Source organism: Carassius gibelio, chromosome B13 (assembly GCF_023724105.1).
Source record: "Carassius gibelio isolate Cgi1373 ecotype wild population from Czech Republic chromosome B13, carGib1.2-hapl.c, whole genome shotgun sequence".
Lineage (NCBI taxonomy): Eukaryota > Metazoa > Chordata > Actinopteri > Cypriniformes > Cyprinidae > Carassius > Carassius gibelio.
In genome coordinates, this window is record NC_068408.1 from 27,976,797 (window position 1) to 27,993,217 (window position 16,421).

The 16,421-nt window shown below is 38.0% G+C and overlaps 2 protein-coding genes across 3 annotated transcripts; one reads left to right on the forward strand and one right to left on the reverse strand.

Annotated features, from left to right (window-relative positions):
- Positions 1-362: 362 nt before the first annotated feature.
- Positions 363-9,240, forward strand: elovl5 (ELOVL fatty acid elongase 5). The gene is made up of 8 exons (XM_052572608.1): positions 363-741; positions 2,014-2,078; positions 2,544-2,731; positions 4,572-4,649; positions 5,064-5,235; positions 5,587-5,711; positions 7,470-7,604; positions 7,686-9,240. Exons 2-8 carry the CDS (start codon positions 2,021-2,023, stop codon positions 7,803-7,805), a joined length of 876 nt encoding a protein of 291 aa, XP_052428568.1. The 5' UTR covers positions 363-741; positions 2,014-2,020; the 3' UTR covers positions 7,806-9,240.
- A 540-nt stretch (positions 9,241-9,780) lies between these two features.
- fbxo9 (F-box protein 9) lies at positions 9,781-16,174 on the reverse strand. Of its 2 annotated transcripts, none has more exons than XM_052572607.1 (13): positions 16,006-16,174; positions 15,421-15,486; positions 14,925-15,047; positions 14,714-14,771; positions 14,538-14,634; positions 12,263-12,393; positions 12,067-12,181; positions 11,840-11,958; positions 11,678-11,768; positions 10,908-11,003; positions 10,730-10,823; positions 10,475-10,629; positions 9,781-10,238 (listed from the first exon to the last, which is right to left on the reverse strand). In XM_052572607.1, the coding sequence occupies exons 1-13, from the start codon at positions 16,006-16,008 to the stop codon at positions 10,130-10,132; spliced, it is 1,257 nt and encodes a 418-aa protein (XP_052428567.1). In that variant the 5' UTR covers positions 16,009-16,174; the 3' UTR covers positions 9,781-10,129. The 2 variants fall into 2 exon arrangements, with proteins under 2 accessions (XP_052428567.1, XP_052428566.1); XM_052572606.1 differs by having other exon boundaries at positions 10,475-10,632.
- Positions 16,175-16,421: the final 247 nt, after the last annotated feature.

Consider the following 16,421-nt stretch of genomic DNA (forward strand, 5'->3'; position numbering starts at 1 on the left):
AAATTACAAAATGCCATGCAATGTACAACAACTAGAATCTAAAAACTACAATATCTATATAAAAAGGTTATCTATTAACCAATGCTTTCCACAAAGAAAGTGTTACGTGAGGACGTTTGGTGGAACTTGAGACACTTCTTGAGACACTTTTCCTGTGATTGTCCCCTTCACCACGGGCCCCTGGATGCGCGCTCGGCCTGTGATTGGACCGGTCTGGTTCCACATCAGAGCAGCCCTGTGATTGGTCTGTTTAGGCTCCACATCATAGCAGTGCTGTGATTGGTCTGTTCTAATTCCAGATGAATGGGGTGACTACTGACTTAAGTTCGCGAAATAGTTCACGCCTTGTTAAAGCTTAAAACAGAACGCCAGGACGCGTCATAATGGAAGTCAAACAGATACGTTCACGTTCTAAATCCTGTCATGACGACATCTCAAAATTCGAATAAATCACCACTTTAAAAAGTTAGTTTTAAAGCCACACCTCTATCCACGGCTCTGTTGTAAACGTATGTGGATTTTAACATCTGTGTGGCAGTAAAAGTGCAGTGGGGGACGCAGTGTGCTCATCTCGCAGACTTTGCCCTAGAGCGTTAGTATAAAGAGAGTTATTGGAACACGGCCCGTTATTCGCATCAGCTTAAGGTGGACAGACACTCATTAGTTCACGAGCTTTTCCCACTGACGACAGCATCCGCACAGGACTGAGCACTGAAGGAAACATCTGTCTGAAGACTAAAGGTAAGAGATGATTTGTGCTCCTGAAAATGTCATCGGAAGCTGCGCTGTGTGTGACCTCGAACGCTTCTAGCATCATATGACTTCATGAGAGATTAGAAGCGTTAGGTTTATGATTATGTCAACCGAAGCCGATCTTTATTTGTTCCCGACGAGGTCGTCTTCGCAAAACGTTTCCTAATCATCATGAAATGTGTTCTTGCAGCTTTCATCTGTTGTTTAAAGACAGCGCGATCCTGTCGAGTAACGTTATTTGACATGACATGCAAATCAGTTACAGCAGTAGGCTGTGATCAATCTAATTTTTATTTCACTTTATATTCAGCTGTCATTTAATCATTTAATTTTATTACTTATTGTTATGCCTTAAGACTTATCAGATTTTTTATTTATTTTTATTTGTGTGTTAGTTACTATCATTACATCTCCAATCATAATCATGCATATTTACAAATTATGAGTTCATAAATACATTTTAGTTTGCCATATTGGTTGTCATGAGATGTATCCTAGCATTTTCATACTGTATATGTAATCTATGATATGTAGATGAAAACTTGTCAAGAGCATGGCACATTTCACCCCAAAAACTAAGTAAACAAAATGAAGCCTATTTATTGGCTATTATTATTATTATTATTATTGTTATTGTTACTGACAATGAAGTATATCTTCTCTTTCACCACATAATTTCTTTCCAGTAAATATAGTAAAAAAAATATATATATTTATTTATTTATATTATATTATATGTGTGTGTGTGTGTGTGTGTATATATATATATATATATATATATATATATATTTGTAAGTGTGTCTGAGCCATTATACACTTTGTTTGAGCCACTGATTTTTATCAAGAGCTGTTGTATTATTCATAGAAAACCTTTTTCTTGTAAGTACACGTTTGCATATCTGATGGAAACAATGTCTCATAATAATCAAATTTTCTCTAGCATTATGAATTCTCATCTTTAGTACTGCTAACGAAAAAAAGGTGGGTTTCTGGATTATAAGCATTAGGTCTTGACCTTTACTGAGCTACGAACGGGCACTCAAGAGAATTCAACCTGATGGATGTTAGTCTTCGCTGTAGGCAGCCATTTTTATTGCTGTAATCAATAAGTGTTCCAACAAGGATTTATAAGTTTAACTTCTATTGTCCTTTTTAAACAGTTTGATTATCTTCTAGGACTTTCACAGACAGGCTGAATGTATATTTGCTCTGACTCTTGTGTAACCAGCTGAAGTAACCTTCGTATGATTTCTCTCTCAGCTTGGAGATGGAGGACTTTAATCACAGAGTTAACACTTATATTGACTCTTGGATGGGACCCAGGGGTAAAGCCAACTTTTTTTTGTCTTTGTCTTCCTTGCAGCCTTAGCATAACTTTTCTCTGTGTTGTGTTCCTAACTTTTGAACAAACTTTGCCGATTTAGCGAATAGAACATATTCAGACTTTATTTCCATAGTTAAAGCAATATTATTACTGCATGCTGATGATTTGAATCGGTCACGTCACGTGTCATGCAAACTTTGACAAATCCAATGATAATTTGATCTTTAAAGTGTTCATGGTATCAACACTGTGTCTTGGAAACATGGTTTCCAGGCTCATTCAAAAATAATACTACTCAAATTTGTAATCAGATTAGAAGCAATTGCAATTTGAGTAGGCAAAGCAGCATTATAGAACAAATCTCATGTAAAACCATTTTTAATGCAGAGGATCAGCTGTGACTATTTATTAAACATCCTTCAGCAGTAGCGCATGCGTGAGGATGGTTGTGCTCTATCGATTGCAGATCCTCGGGTTAGAGGATGGCTTCTACTGGACAACTACATCCCTACTGTGGCCTTCACCGTCATGTATCTCCTGATTGTGTGGATGGGACCAAAATACATGAAGAATAGACAGCCCTACTCCTGCAGAGCACTGCTAGTGCCGTATAACCTCGGCCTGACGCTTCTGTCTCTCTACATGTTCTATGAGGTGAGCTGGTCTTTATTTGAGGAGCTCATATCAGTAGGAATCAAATTGTAATCAAAATGTACTGAGAAAATCAACTGTGTGAACATACTCAGAATTCATATTCCCTGACCCAGTCAAAAAAGAGGCCTTCATTAAAACGTGACTGTCCCAGCGATCAGGGTCTTCAGGATTACTTGATAAAGACAGGAAGCGTGCAGGAGACTGCAGGAAGTACAGCTCTCCAGGAGCCGGGGGGCTGGTGACCTCTGATCTAGATATTTGAATGGGACGGGCCTTTGAAACCGGTATTGAAATGCCATGCACTTTGAGACTGATGGTTTGACTTTTTGGAAACCGAGCAGGACACACCAACTGATGAGTCACAGTCCATGTGCACCTTACAGTTCAGAGTCCTTTCTTGCCTAATTTGTGCTCTCCATGCTATCTGTATTGCAAAATTGGCTGGCCTTCCAAATGAACGCTAAATTCAGGACAAGCTCACAGATATGTTAGCTGCAAGTTATCTTTAATCACAATTGCCTCATCAATGGCAGTCTCATTAGAGAAAGAAATCTCTTGGCTACAAATGTTAAAGAGATAGTACAACCACAGTCATCAAATAAATGCACAGGTATTTCTATGTAAACACCAAACTGTGACAATATTCTCCAAAAGTGAATAAAGACATCGTAAAGAAATCCTTATGAATCAATCAAGCAGCTGAAGACACGCTCCTCTGAAGAGTCACTTTACATGAATAGATTTATTTGAGGCTATTGTTCACAAATAAACACACATGGCCATTCAAAGCCCAAACGTTAATATGGAACTCATTTGGCAGAAAATGGACAGAATTTAAATTTTGGGGTGAACCGTGCTTTTAAAATGATTGTCCAGGTTATATAGTGAGATTAATGTTCCTAGGCAATCACTCGTGATTTGGTTTTAGAATCAGGCTCAATTCATCAATATTTCAAGCATACATCAAAGTAATTGAATATTATGTAAGTTAAATAATGAACACAAATATGCACTAACAATAAATACTAATATGTTTATAAATTAACATTGACGAATGCTTAAAAATGTAGTTCATGACACTTAAAGCATTAAGTATGCATTTTCCAAAGCGCCTGCCCTGCTGTTTGCTGTGAGTTATTTGGTGTAAAGAGAAATTAGCCGAGTCAGACAGAGAATGCTGGGACAAAATCAACCCTCTGACCCCGAGAAGCTCCATCAGGCCAAAGCTATTACAGCTATATTGAGACCGTCGAACAGCACTTTGTGTCCCCTGAATGTCCTTTCAAAGAAGATATTTCAGTGGAGACGTCCCCTTCTGAATACCTTCGTCACCTTAACACAAGGTCAGGCAATAATGAGCTTTCATATCATCTTATATAGAGGCAGATCTTGAGCAAGGGCTTTATTCAAAATGAGACGATGAACAGTGACAACGTAGAGACTGATGGGAGATTTTCCAGGAGCTCAGCACAGTGTTGAGAGAGAGGTGCGAGCGAGATCATGCAAGAATTGAAAATGTGGAAATTTAAGCACTTTTGTCAATTTTTGTGTCTGAGTCGACAGTTAAATACCTCCATGCATCAGCTGTACACCTGCAAGCCTCTGCAGCTGTTCATTATATTGTGCTCCTCACACTCTCTTGAAGCTGTCTTCACAGTAAGGATGTGTGTGCAAGAGAATTTCTATCCATTTAATGACCCGTTTTGTTGAAGCTTCAAAACTTGTGGTAGATATCATATGAAGCATCAGACAAATCAGTACTAATTCACCTAATGTGAAAAGAGCGGTAAAAACAGTGTTGTGTAGAAGGATTGATTCTCTAGTGTTTCTGTCTCTGCAGCTGGTAATGTCAGCGTATCAAGGTGGATACAACTTCTTCTGCCAGAACACCCACAGCGGAGGAGAGGCCGACAACAGGGTAACACAACAGACTCCGTTTTACATTCTGTGAGATTCGGGAACACTCTTAATAAAGACACCATATTCCCTGTGGGTGTGCTCCGCTTCACACATTAGGTGGTATATTCAGACATCGGTTCTCCTGCCTTTGTCTCCGTATTGTTCTCTAGGATTCTAAAAGAGTTCTTTATATAGAAGCTAATTGTAGCTGGGAAGCTCTTGGCAGCACACAGTGAATATTCAACACACTAAAGTTCACAAGGACATTTCATGATGTTAGCACAGTATTATATTTGTTGTTTAGTGTATAGTTAACACCAGAAACCATGTAAGTGGACTGAGAATCATTGCAGCCCTAATGATTTCATGACTTTTTTTATTTAACCGATGTTGCATATTTGTGAAATGAAGTGCATGTTTAATCTCTCCTCAGATGATGAACGTACTTTGGTGGTATTACTTCTCCAAACTCATTGAGTTTATGGACACGTTCTTCTTCATTCTGAGGAAGAACAACCACCAGATCAGCTTCCTGCACGTGTACCATCACGCCAGCATGCTCAACATCTGGTGGTTCGTCATGAACTGGGTGCCGTGTGGCCACTGTAAGCTCCTCGCAGACTTTCACAGTCGCTTATGGTGCATTTTTTTTATGCTGAATTATTCAGATGCAGAAAAACAAAGCAAACAAAACAGGGAAAAAATGCTTGTCCAGGTGGTCTTTAAATAACCGTTTGCATAATGCAGCGTGATATTTAAAGGAGTTTGTTCAGTCGATCTCTGGCTTGAACGGATCCATTTACTTCTTAGAATAGATTGTGGTTAGCGATCATTGATTGAGGTGCATACTGCTGACTTCTTATGAAAATAACCACAATGAATTTGTGATAGGGAACCTAATGTGATTTGATTTGTGATTGATTGACTGAAGCTGATATGACTGCTCTCTTCTTCAGCCTACTTCGGCGCCACGTTTAACAGCTTCATCCATGTGCTGATGTACTCGTACTATGGCCTCTCCGCTGTCCCCGCCATCAGACCGTATCTGTGGTGGAAGAAGTACATCACTCAAGGGCAGCTGGCAAGTACACCCTTTCACTCCAGACTTCTAGAAGGACACTTACACAGTGCTTTGCTGTACTATGTGAACAAATATGTGTTCATTGCTATTTTCAATTTAAAAAAGTCTATTTGGTAGGGCTGGGTTTCAACTTTGACCTTTCGATTCGAATTCACAATCTTGCAATGTGATTTGATTCGCTATTAGATTTAATTCAATATCAGATGTATATCACGTACAGTACATGCCAAATTTTCTCAATGCTGTTAAATAAACATGAGTCAGTGGGTACGACATTACTATAATAGCACATTGAAGATTAAAAAAAACTGATTCGAATACAAACACTTAAATTAAAACTTAAGAAAACTAGATTCTCTATAATTTTTCTGTTATATCTATTCTTTTTTTAATCTATTATATAATAATAATAATAATAATAATAATAATAATAATAATAATAATAATAAATGTAAATGTAATGTAAATTAAACTGAAGTTTTTTTTTTTGAATCATTATAAAATAACAATTACAAAATATTATTTCTCCCCCACTTAGTTTTTTTTAATAAAATTTTAAATGGTGACTGTCATAAAAACTTTTATTAAAAGTAATTGACACATTTATTAAAACAAATTACTATTTTTAAAATTACTATTAGTATGTTATATGGTGAATATATATATATATATATATATATAAATATATATATATATATATATATATATATATATATATATATATATATATATATATATATATATAATTTTTTTTTTTCTAGCGGACTAATGAGTTTGTATATGTATATGGTATATGTGACGTGAAATTGTTTACAAGCTGTTACAATGAGTTCTTTGCGCGGTTAAAATTCTATTCAATTCAAGTTTATTCGTATAATGCTTTTCACAATTACCAATCTCTGCAAAGCAACTGTTCAGAAAATATTACGTTTCTGCGTTATATTTAGGAGTAGGTTATTAGTGGTGAGAATGACCGAAATGTACAGTAAGAATCATGAAGTTAAATTACAAATTACACAATTAAACAGAACGTGAACTCCGTTAACTGCAATGATTATAAACATCGCGACTGCAGTTTAACGTTGTGCTTAAGCAAAATTTGGTAGTTTTATATGTTGTTTGGGGTAAGCGTCATCTGAGGTCTTCAGGGGGGTGAGCATCATCTCTTCTCAGATCTTCATAAGGCTTGGATCCAGACTGAAGCTTCTGTAATTCATAGTTGCCTCGGGATGCAAGAAACACAGAAACAGAAGCAGATAGAGACTAAAATAGCATTACAGCTGATCCAACCAAGCAGCGAAAAACACTGTTAAAACACTGATTGAGCGAATACTGTACTCTGTAATACCTTCAGATGTTTATTTCTGTTGAGCACACAATTAAACTGCTCCAAAACAGCATTTATTTCTGTAATACAATGGAAAGAATTTGAAATCTGAGACTTTGTTTCATATCAAAAATAAAAGTAATTTTTACCCAGCTCTACTGATTGGTGTGGATGGCAAAAAAATACTTGTTCACCAAGAGTCTTTTGCTCATGGGTAATTTCCCAATTGGGGGAGCTTTTCTGTTCCTCTAGAATGCTTTTTCAAGACAAAATGCTTGGAAAATATACATTCTGATGGTAACATTTGCCAGCATTTAGGCGTTTTAACTCCATTTAGAAGTCAATTGACCACAAGCAAACTTGTGTTAACTTCTTTAACCTAACATGTTGAGGAATGATCACTGATGGCTGTTTCCTGTTTCCTGTTGCAGGTCCAGTTTGTCCTGACCATGTTCCAGACGTCTTGTGCTGTGGTTTGGCCATGTGGTTTCCCAATGGGCTGGCTGTATTTCCAGATCTCTTACATGATCACTCTCATCTTACTCTTCACAAACTTCTACATAAAGGTAAACAAGCATCAAGAATGTTGTTATACCGAAGTATGGCTTGAGAAATGGCTCAAAATGATGCTGTTCTTTGCTCCACAGACCTATAAGAGACATGCGGGATCTCGTAAGACCGATTGCTCGAACGGATCAATAAACGGTCACACTAATGGGGTGACATCCAATGAGAAGGTGAAAAACAGGAAACCGCGCACAGATTGACGACACTAGGTCCACTCACAGTCCTGTTATTAATATCAGTCTATCCACTTACCACGCCACAGCCATTTCATCTTTAAGAGACTCCTGACATTTTTGCGCACTGCAACCTCATGTTATTCATATTGAATCCGGAAATGAAGAAAAGCGAGCTTCGGTTAGTGTACTTAAGTATTTGTTGTTTTTCATATGAAATACAAAGATGGCTAACGTTAATAATGTACTAATTTGCACTGTTGCACACTAAGCTTGTTTGTAGACATGAAGAAGAATTTATTAGAAGAATCTGACGAGTATACAGGAGAATGTCACACTTACGAGCTGAATTAAACACAGTAGTAGCTTATACAGTGTTTATTTATAGCACAGGCATATAATCTTGCAATCAATAGAAGATAGTATTTCAAAGTCATAAGAGAAATACGGAAAAAATGGAAGCTATGTAGTTTTATGGACCAATCGAGCGAGTTTAGTGAATTAATGAATGTTTACAAAAGAAAACGGACTGTTTATTTCATGTTAACATTGATTTAGAATAATTTGTTGTAGTGAAATATCATGGTGCATAGATACTCTACAGTTTAAGTGATATATAACTGCTTTTTGAATTACGGCAATGAGAATAAGGTTTTACTTTTCCACCCAAATGTACTAAGATTTCATTAATGGTAATGTTACAAACTTTAATAGTTAAAAAAAGCTTTGGTGGCGAGATATGAGCCAGGGTTTAGTATTTTCTCAAATAGCCCTGTGCATGCATTGATAACTTGTAAAAAGTGAATAGCTTGTTTTTTTTAGTGTCAAAAATGTCACAACAAATCCAGCACATCCCTTTCACTTTAACAAAACCATGACCAATGGCTTACACTGTAACTACAAAGCACTTTAATAATCCTCTAACACCTTCCCTTTCCTTTCTGACACACTGGAAATGTGTAGCACAGTTCTTTAGACCCATAAAGAGTCACTTAACACATAAAACCAGTATCCAGTGTGTTTCAACAGCTTAACAAACTCATTCTTTGTGCCAGCATCCAGATCTTGTCAAGCGTCACTAATTTTGCCTGTGTTCGAACAAACGTTTCCCTTAATCTATCCTGCGTTAAAGTGTAATTTACATGTTAAATAATTAAGCAAAGAATATTACTACTGTGACACGAAACTATTCCAGTTCTTAATACAATATGATAATCGAGCCATTCTCTGTTAGTTTTCTGTTTAGGATAAGTGATGATATCCTGCATTACTGTAACACCTCCGTGGTAAATGATATAATGCTGTTAATTCATGCTTCCAGTGCAGAAATATAGACCCACCACCCATGCCATGTACAAGATAGCATTTGCTAATAGTATCCCAGAATTAATACTGGAATTATTAATACAAGAAGTAGGCTGTAAACATCAGACACAATAAAGTGAATTTATTTGGAAATAAATGTGTCCATGTTTATTTACTCATTGTATACTCAGCTTTTATATATCGAAAGGTTTTTCTTTTTGGCTTTAACTGAACTCTACTATAATAAAGTGAGTTTCCGCATATTAAATTTCCAAGTTCTCTAAACATGGCCATGTCAAACTAGGACAGATAATCATAATAACATAAAGAAACGGTTTATCAGTGGATTTAAAAGAGAATATCACCATAGCTTTAAATGCTCTTTGATATTGTCACAGATCCAATTCCCCTTGAACTAAATCCCCTTCAGTCCCCAAATCTCTGAGCAAGTTATACTTGGATTATATCTGTCCTCTTTATCAAACTCTAGACCTGATTTCTGAAAGGTGCTTGTTTCAAAGACATTCAGGGTCCGGCTGAGAAAACAGGAAAATCTTTCCTTCCCTTATAATTACTGAACAGAACAAAACGGTTAACAAGAAACACTGTGGAGAAGAGAGGGGCTGACCGCATTGAAACTGCAAAGACTAATATTTCTTCCTCTGAAGTATTATGCAACACAAAAGAAGGAGCAAAACACAATATAGCTCATTTATTTGGGTGTTCCAGTTGTCAGGCATATTCCCTCACTGAAATTGACAAAAACAAAGTGAACTTTCATCACAGTCGACTTGAGACGTCTTACAGACAATCTTAAATATCTTTACAATATGAGCGAGACAGACCTTACACGATCATGAAAACTAAACGTAATGCTTTGAGCTGCAGTTAAGACTGTAGTCATCTAAAAACGTCACGGCGTTCTTGTACATTCATAAGAGCGAGCCTGGGGCTGGAAGCAGTAGGGACAGCAGATGGAGTTGGCAGTGAGGTGTAAACCTTGAGGGGTCAAGGGTCGAGTGACTGCATGCATCGCTTGGGTCGTCCTACAGCGGACGCTCTGAAAAGGCTGTGTAGCTCTTCACTCGTGCAAAAAACAGAGGCGTGTACATTTTGTCTACATCAAATGCAGTGACAACGGTCTCTCCGGTTGATCTGTGGGGAAGAGAAGAGAAGAAAAGAGTTTGGAAATGTACAAAATCTCCCAGATTTAGTCACAGTTCAGTGAAAAATGTCAATCTTAAAGGTCTGGAATGATGGTGAGTAAGTTATTTTGGGAATTTCAGAATAGACTAAATCTTTTAGCATGAGCGTCTCCTTCTCGGTGACTGTGTGGACAGACAGAGGTGGCACTGGTCAGATGTGTAGCAGAAGGCAGATTGGTGAGACACCTGTAGGTGATGTGGCAGGAATGGTGGATCCACACCAGCTTGTTGAAGCGCTGTCGCCCCCCCGAGGACAGCTGCAGTCCTACATGGAAGGAGCGCTCCGCTTCGGGGGCTGGGCTCCGCCTGCAGAACCGGCTCCTCTGGTACTCGGACACCTTCTGCTGGAAGATGACAACTGCTTCATTGCTTGTAAAACACCAAAGAAATAGAAGAGCACTGTAAGAGGAAAGGGAAATAAACTTGCACAGGCAAACCCACCTCTTCTTTCCTCTTGGAGACAACAACGTAAACTTTGGTTTGATTGTCTGTATCTTGGGACAGCCGATAATGGCCAAACATGATGGACTCCACTCTGTGGAAATTGAAGCTTGTGAATGATTTAAAGACGGCACAAGGCCTAGAAATGTGCTTTCAGCCGAGTTCACTTGAGACGTACCTGGAGTTCCTGCTGCGCAGCCTTGGGACGATGACCAAAGGGTCCTCAGGTGTGGTCAACATCATCACCTGACCGTCAGGGAAGAAGCGCAAGTACCTAAAAAATCAGGTCTCGTCAAAGCCTGATAAACACGGAGCAAAACGCCTTTTCTTCAAGGATATTAAAAGGACACTCCACTCAGAAATGAAAAGAATTGTGTCCTCATTTACTGCTCTGTTTAGAAAACTTCAGAGAAATGTCTCGATGTTTTTCCCCCGATACAATGGAAATCAATGGGATCCAATTTTCTTTTGTGTGTCTGATGGAGAAATGCATTTTTCCCATGAATCACCTCTGTCCAGCCAGTTTCAGAATGAACTGAAAACAATATTATACTTCCCATAATATAAAAGGTCTTTAACATTGTTTTGCACCACTGCTTCTGTTAATTAAACTACAATCTAAATAGATGCTGTTTTCACAGAATTATTTTTGGTCAAATAAAGGCTTGATGGTTAAACTACAAGTGAAGAAATTAAAACCAATAGATTTGCATTTATTTTAGAGTACTTATAATACTTATGGATACTAATTATCATACTTTACTATTGAACAAACTAAATGATGTTTGAGTTCACTTTAAGACTTTTTTACTCTATTGAATTTGGTCACTGAAAATGGGCTGGGACTCTTAATTTTGATTTCAAAGTGACTCAGGACATTCCAGTCCTGGAAATGCATCCAGGTTTGTAAATGCTGACCGAATTTACTTTTTAAAGCCCAAAGCTCACCTGTAGTACTCCACCTGATGCCAAGCCCTGTAGAAGCCATCGAGAGACTCTTCCCCCTGACGGATGTATGATGTTTTACTGATGTAAACACCTGCACACACCACGGACCTTTAGTATATGTAGCACACGTTCAAGAAGACATACACAAACACAGGTGCTTACCATCAAAGCGTACACGTGGCCTTTCCAAAAACATCTCTCTCCAGGATGAAAATGGCAGCATTTTGGTGCAGTTCCGCCCCCACACCCTCAAACAGGCAGAGCGCCAAATCTCAGGGTCCCTGAAACAAGACACCCACAAACACATCTTTAATGGAGAAAGTCTTGAGTGCTGTAATGCTAGTGGGGCAGCTGGTTTACTCTGATGTTTGGAGAGTGTGTGAGCCCACCTGGCACAGATATAGAAACCCCTGCAAACCAGGGAAAGCTGCTCTAAGGCTCGAAGGTCCAGGTCACATGACACCACCCAACGGAAGATATACATGAGCACCTCGAAGGGCAAAGCTGTGGACGTGAAAAGGGGACTTTCAGGGCAACGGGTAAACTCTAGTAATCCACACAGACTATCTCCAGTGTGAGATTTACCTGAGATGTGCACCTGAGTCGAGTCGGTCTCAGGCTCACACAGCTTCATGCTGCCGTCCCCCAGCGTCAGCTGCTGCTGGAAGTACGTCAGTAGATCGTCAATCTCCCGACCGTTCTCATTGTCCTCCAAGCTAACGAGAGGGACAATCAAAAATTCATATCCTCAATGCAATCAAACTTCAAATGGCTAACCAAAAAATAACTAAGTATTTTGCATGTATGCAAAATAAAGCTTATTTTCAGGGTTCATTAAGATGTTTTAGCTTATTACTGATTCTATCGTTCATTTAGGTGCTGGTCATATAATTAGAATATCAAAAAGTTGATTTCACTAATTCTGTTCAAAAAGTGAAATTTGTATATTATATTCATTCATTACACAGAGACTGATATATTTCAAATGTTTATTTCTTTTAATTTATCTCAGAAAATTTGAATATTGTGAAAAGGTTCAATTATTGAAGACACCTGGTGCCTAAATCAGCTAATTAACTCAAAGCACTTGCAAAGGCCTTTAAATTGTCTCTCAGTCTAGTTCTGTAATCATGAGGAAGACTTCCCAGCTGAGTTGTCCAAAAGACGACCATTGACACCTTGCACAAGGAGGGCAAGACACAAAAGGTCATTGCAAAAGAGGCTGGCTGTTCACAGAGCTCTGTGTCCAAGCAAATTAATAGAGAGGTGAAGGGAAGGAAAAGATGTGGTGGGAAAAAGTGTACAAGCAATAGGGATAATCGCACCCTGGAGAGGATTGTGATATGAAACCCATTAAAAAATGTGGGGGAGATGGAAAGAGTGGACTGCAGCTGGAGTCAGTGCTTCAAGAACCACTACACACAGACGTATGCAAGACATGGGTTTCAGCTGTCGCATTCCTTGAGTCAAGCCACTCTTGAACAACAGACAGCATCAGAAGCTTCTCGCTTCAAAAAGGACTGGACTGCTGCTGAGTAGTCCAAAGTTACATTCCCTGATGAAAGTAAATTTTGCATTTCCTTCAGATATCAGAATAGAGGAGAGGCACACAATCCACGCTGATCTCAGTGTGAAGTTTCCACAGTCAGTGATGGTTTGCGGTGCCATGTCATCATCTGGTGTTGGTCCACTGTGTTTTCTGAGGTCCAAGGTCAACACAGCTGTATACCAGGAAGTTTTAGAGCACCTCATGCTTCCTGCTGCTGACCAACTTTATGGAGATGCAGATTTCATTTTCCAACAGGACCTGCACACAGTGCCAAAGCTACCAGTAGCTGGTTTAAGGACCATGGTATCCCTGTTCTTAATTGGCCAGCAAACTCACCTGACCTTAACCCCAAAGAAAATCTGTGGGGTATTGTGAAGAGGAAGATGCGATATGCCAGACTCAACAATGCAGAAGAGCTAAAGGCCACTATCAGAGCAATCTGGGCTCTCATAACACCTGAGCAGTGCCACAGACTGATCGACTCCATGCCACGCTGCATTGCTGCAGTAATTCAGGCAAAATAAGCCCCAACTAAGTATTGAGTGCTGTACATGCTCATACTTTTTATTTCCATACTTTTCAGTTGGCCAAGATTTCTAAAAATGCTTTCTTTATATTGGTCTTAGGTTATATTCTAATTTTCTGAGATACTGAATTTGGGATTTTCCTTAGTTGTCAGTTATAATCATCAAAATTAAAATAAACATTTGAAATATATCAGTCTGTGTGTAATGAACGAATATAATGTACAAGTTTCACTTTGTGAATGGAATAAGGAAAATAAATCTACTTTTTGATATTCTAAATATATGACCAGCACCTGTATATCACTTTAAAAAAAATTACTGTTAATGGTAAAAAAACTGTGAAAATGCTACCGTACAAACCTGAGACAAGTAATTTCCTGTAAAATTTACATTTAAATTTTTGTTTGAATTTGATGTTTTTTCTTTGAAATACATTAATATATAAACACATTAATACATAAAATAATATACAGTAATGAGATATATATATATATATATATAATAATATACAGTAATGAGAGAAATATAAAATAATATACAGTAATGAGATATATATAAAATAATATATAGTAATGAGAAAACGTGCTTAAAAAAAATGGACACAAAAATCACTAAACCTTAATTCTATTTATGAAAATTACAAATACACACACACACACACACACACACACATATACATACATAAACCACAAATGTTATACAAAGTCGCATACAAAGAGTCTATACAAAAATAATATCCATGCTAATATTTCTGTGACGGTTCATTCTGCACCCGAGCACTTACTAGCTCCCAGCACGGTCCGGATCAGGACTTCTGCTGTAGTTGATCTTAAACTCAATGTCCGGTACCAGATGCATTGCACTCTTATAGTACTTGATGGCTGTAAAATCAAAATGGGGAAATTTATACCTGCAGCCTTCATGGAATCCATTTTATAAGTCAAATAATAAAAAAAAGACCTTCATAAACTGCTCCGTTCTGTTCTTCCTCGACAGCCTTCAGGAACAGCTCTCGGGCCTATGAGCACACATTCACAATCAGGGCTTAGACAGGGTCAAGTGTAGGATATAACATTACACATCAGCACTGGGAGTTATTCTGGTCATGAAACGTGCTCCTCATCTCATAGAGCAGCTAATGTGTGCAGAATGAATATTCATGAGCTCACACCTTTTCCTCGTTAGCGATTTCCTGTCTCCTCCTCAGTTCAGCAGTTTTATAGACGCTTTTCTTTCCACCTGAGCTGGGCTGGAGCTCAGACATCCACTGTGCTCGAAAAGCACTGAGCTCCAACTGAAACATCAAAAAATCAACTACAGATCTCTATTGATAGATCCTGTAAGAAATTCAGTATTCCCACACCTTCGGACCAAGGAAAGTCCTTCCAGTGGCAGAGCAAAAAAAAAAGTTTCTTACAAATAATGTGCAACAATGAATAATGCACAACAGCACCAGAAAAGCACTATCAGGAAATAGTTAGGAAAATAGGTTATAACTTCCTTTCATGTCTTACGAAAAATAAATATGTGGCTCAGTGGTAAAGCATTGTGTTAGCAGCGCAAAAAGGTTGTGGGATTAATTCCCATAGAACATGTAAAATGTATAGCCTAAATGCACTCTAAATAGTCTATGCATTAATGTAAATAATAAGACCAGGTTTACAAACTTGCAGATTAGAATCCTCTGTATTTTCATCTTCCTCTTCTTCAACAGTGTTTTGGTTGCTTTCAGCCTAGAAACAACACATAACCAGTCATTTCAAATGATATATTTGTATATTAAGTAGGTGAAAATACATACAGACAGTTAAAAAGATATCACAAAGCCCTGAAACTATAACCACGTCCATGTTTGGTGTGGAAAATAAGAGCGACCAATCAGAGACAAGCAGAGAGCAGAGGCCAAAGCGACAGAAAATCATCGCGCTAAACTTTCAGAACAAACCATTGACTATTAAGTTAAACTCTGATCTAGTGTATGTGAAAACAGGTCCAGTTGTTGCGTGATTTGCAGAACTGCAAACTTTTTAAACAACATACATGTACAACTGTTTACGACAGATACTAGAGGAAATTATGCATATTTGTTATTATTGCACGATAAATGTTTAAGGAATTATTTAAAACTGTTATCGAGTCAAAGAATACTCGGGTGTGTGTGACAGGACTAATATACGTCATGACTGCTAACATGCTAACACTAGCACCTAATTAGCAGCTTCGCTAATCTAAGAAACACAGCTTTCACTGACCATAACAGCTTATTTTTGCGAACTCTTTTAATGTCGTGCTTTCAGCGAGTATTTTACAGATCACGATCAGAGAAGCGGACGACAGAGCGAACAAATTTGCGCGCTCGCCACACGGCAGCCATCATGAGTGTGTATGACAGTAGCGCTTCGCGAGACTCTTGAGCTGCTGCTGCGACAAAACAACATCCGGTGACGGGCCGGGGATTACAAAATAAAAGTCTTCACGTCTGTCTCACTGTTACCTTAGTTATCAAAATTAGTTATCAGAATCAGTCTCAAATGCGTCACTTTGTATTTTCTTTATTTTTGTCAAGGTCGAATATTCATTATTTCACCAGTATCAATTTATTTTAATGTGAGTAGAAGAAGACAGAAACTATTAAAACGACTTTTTTGTTTTACTGTAAAAATTTACA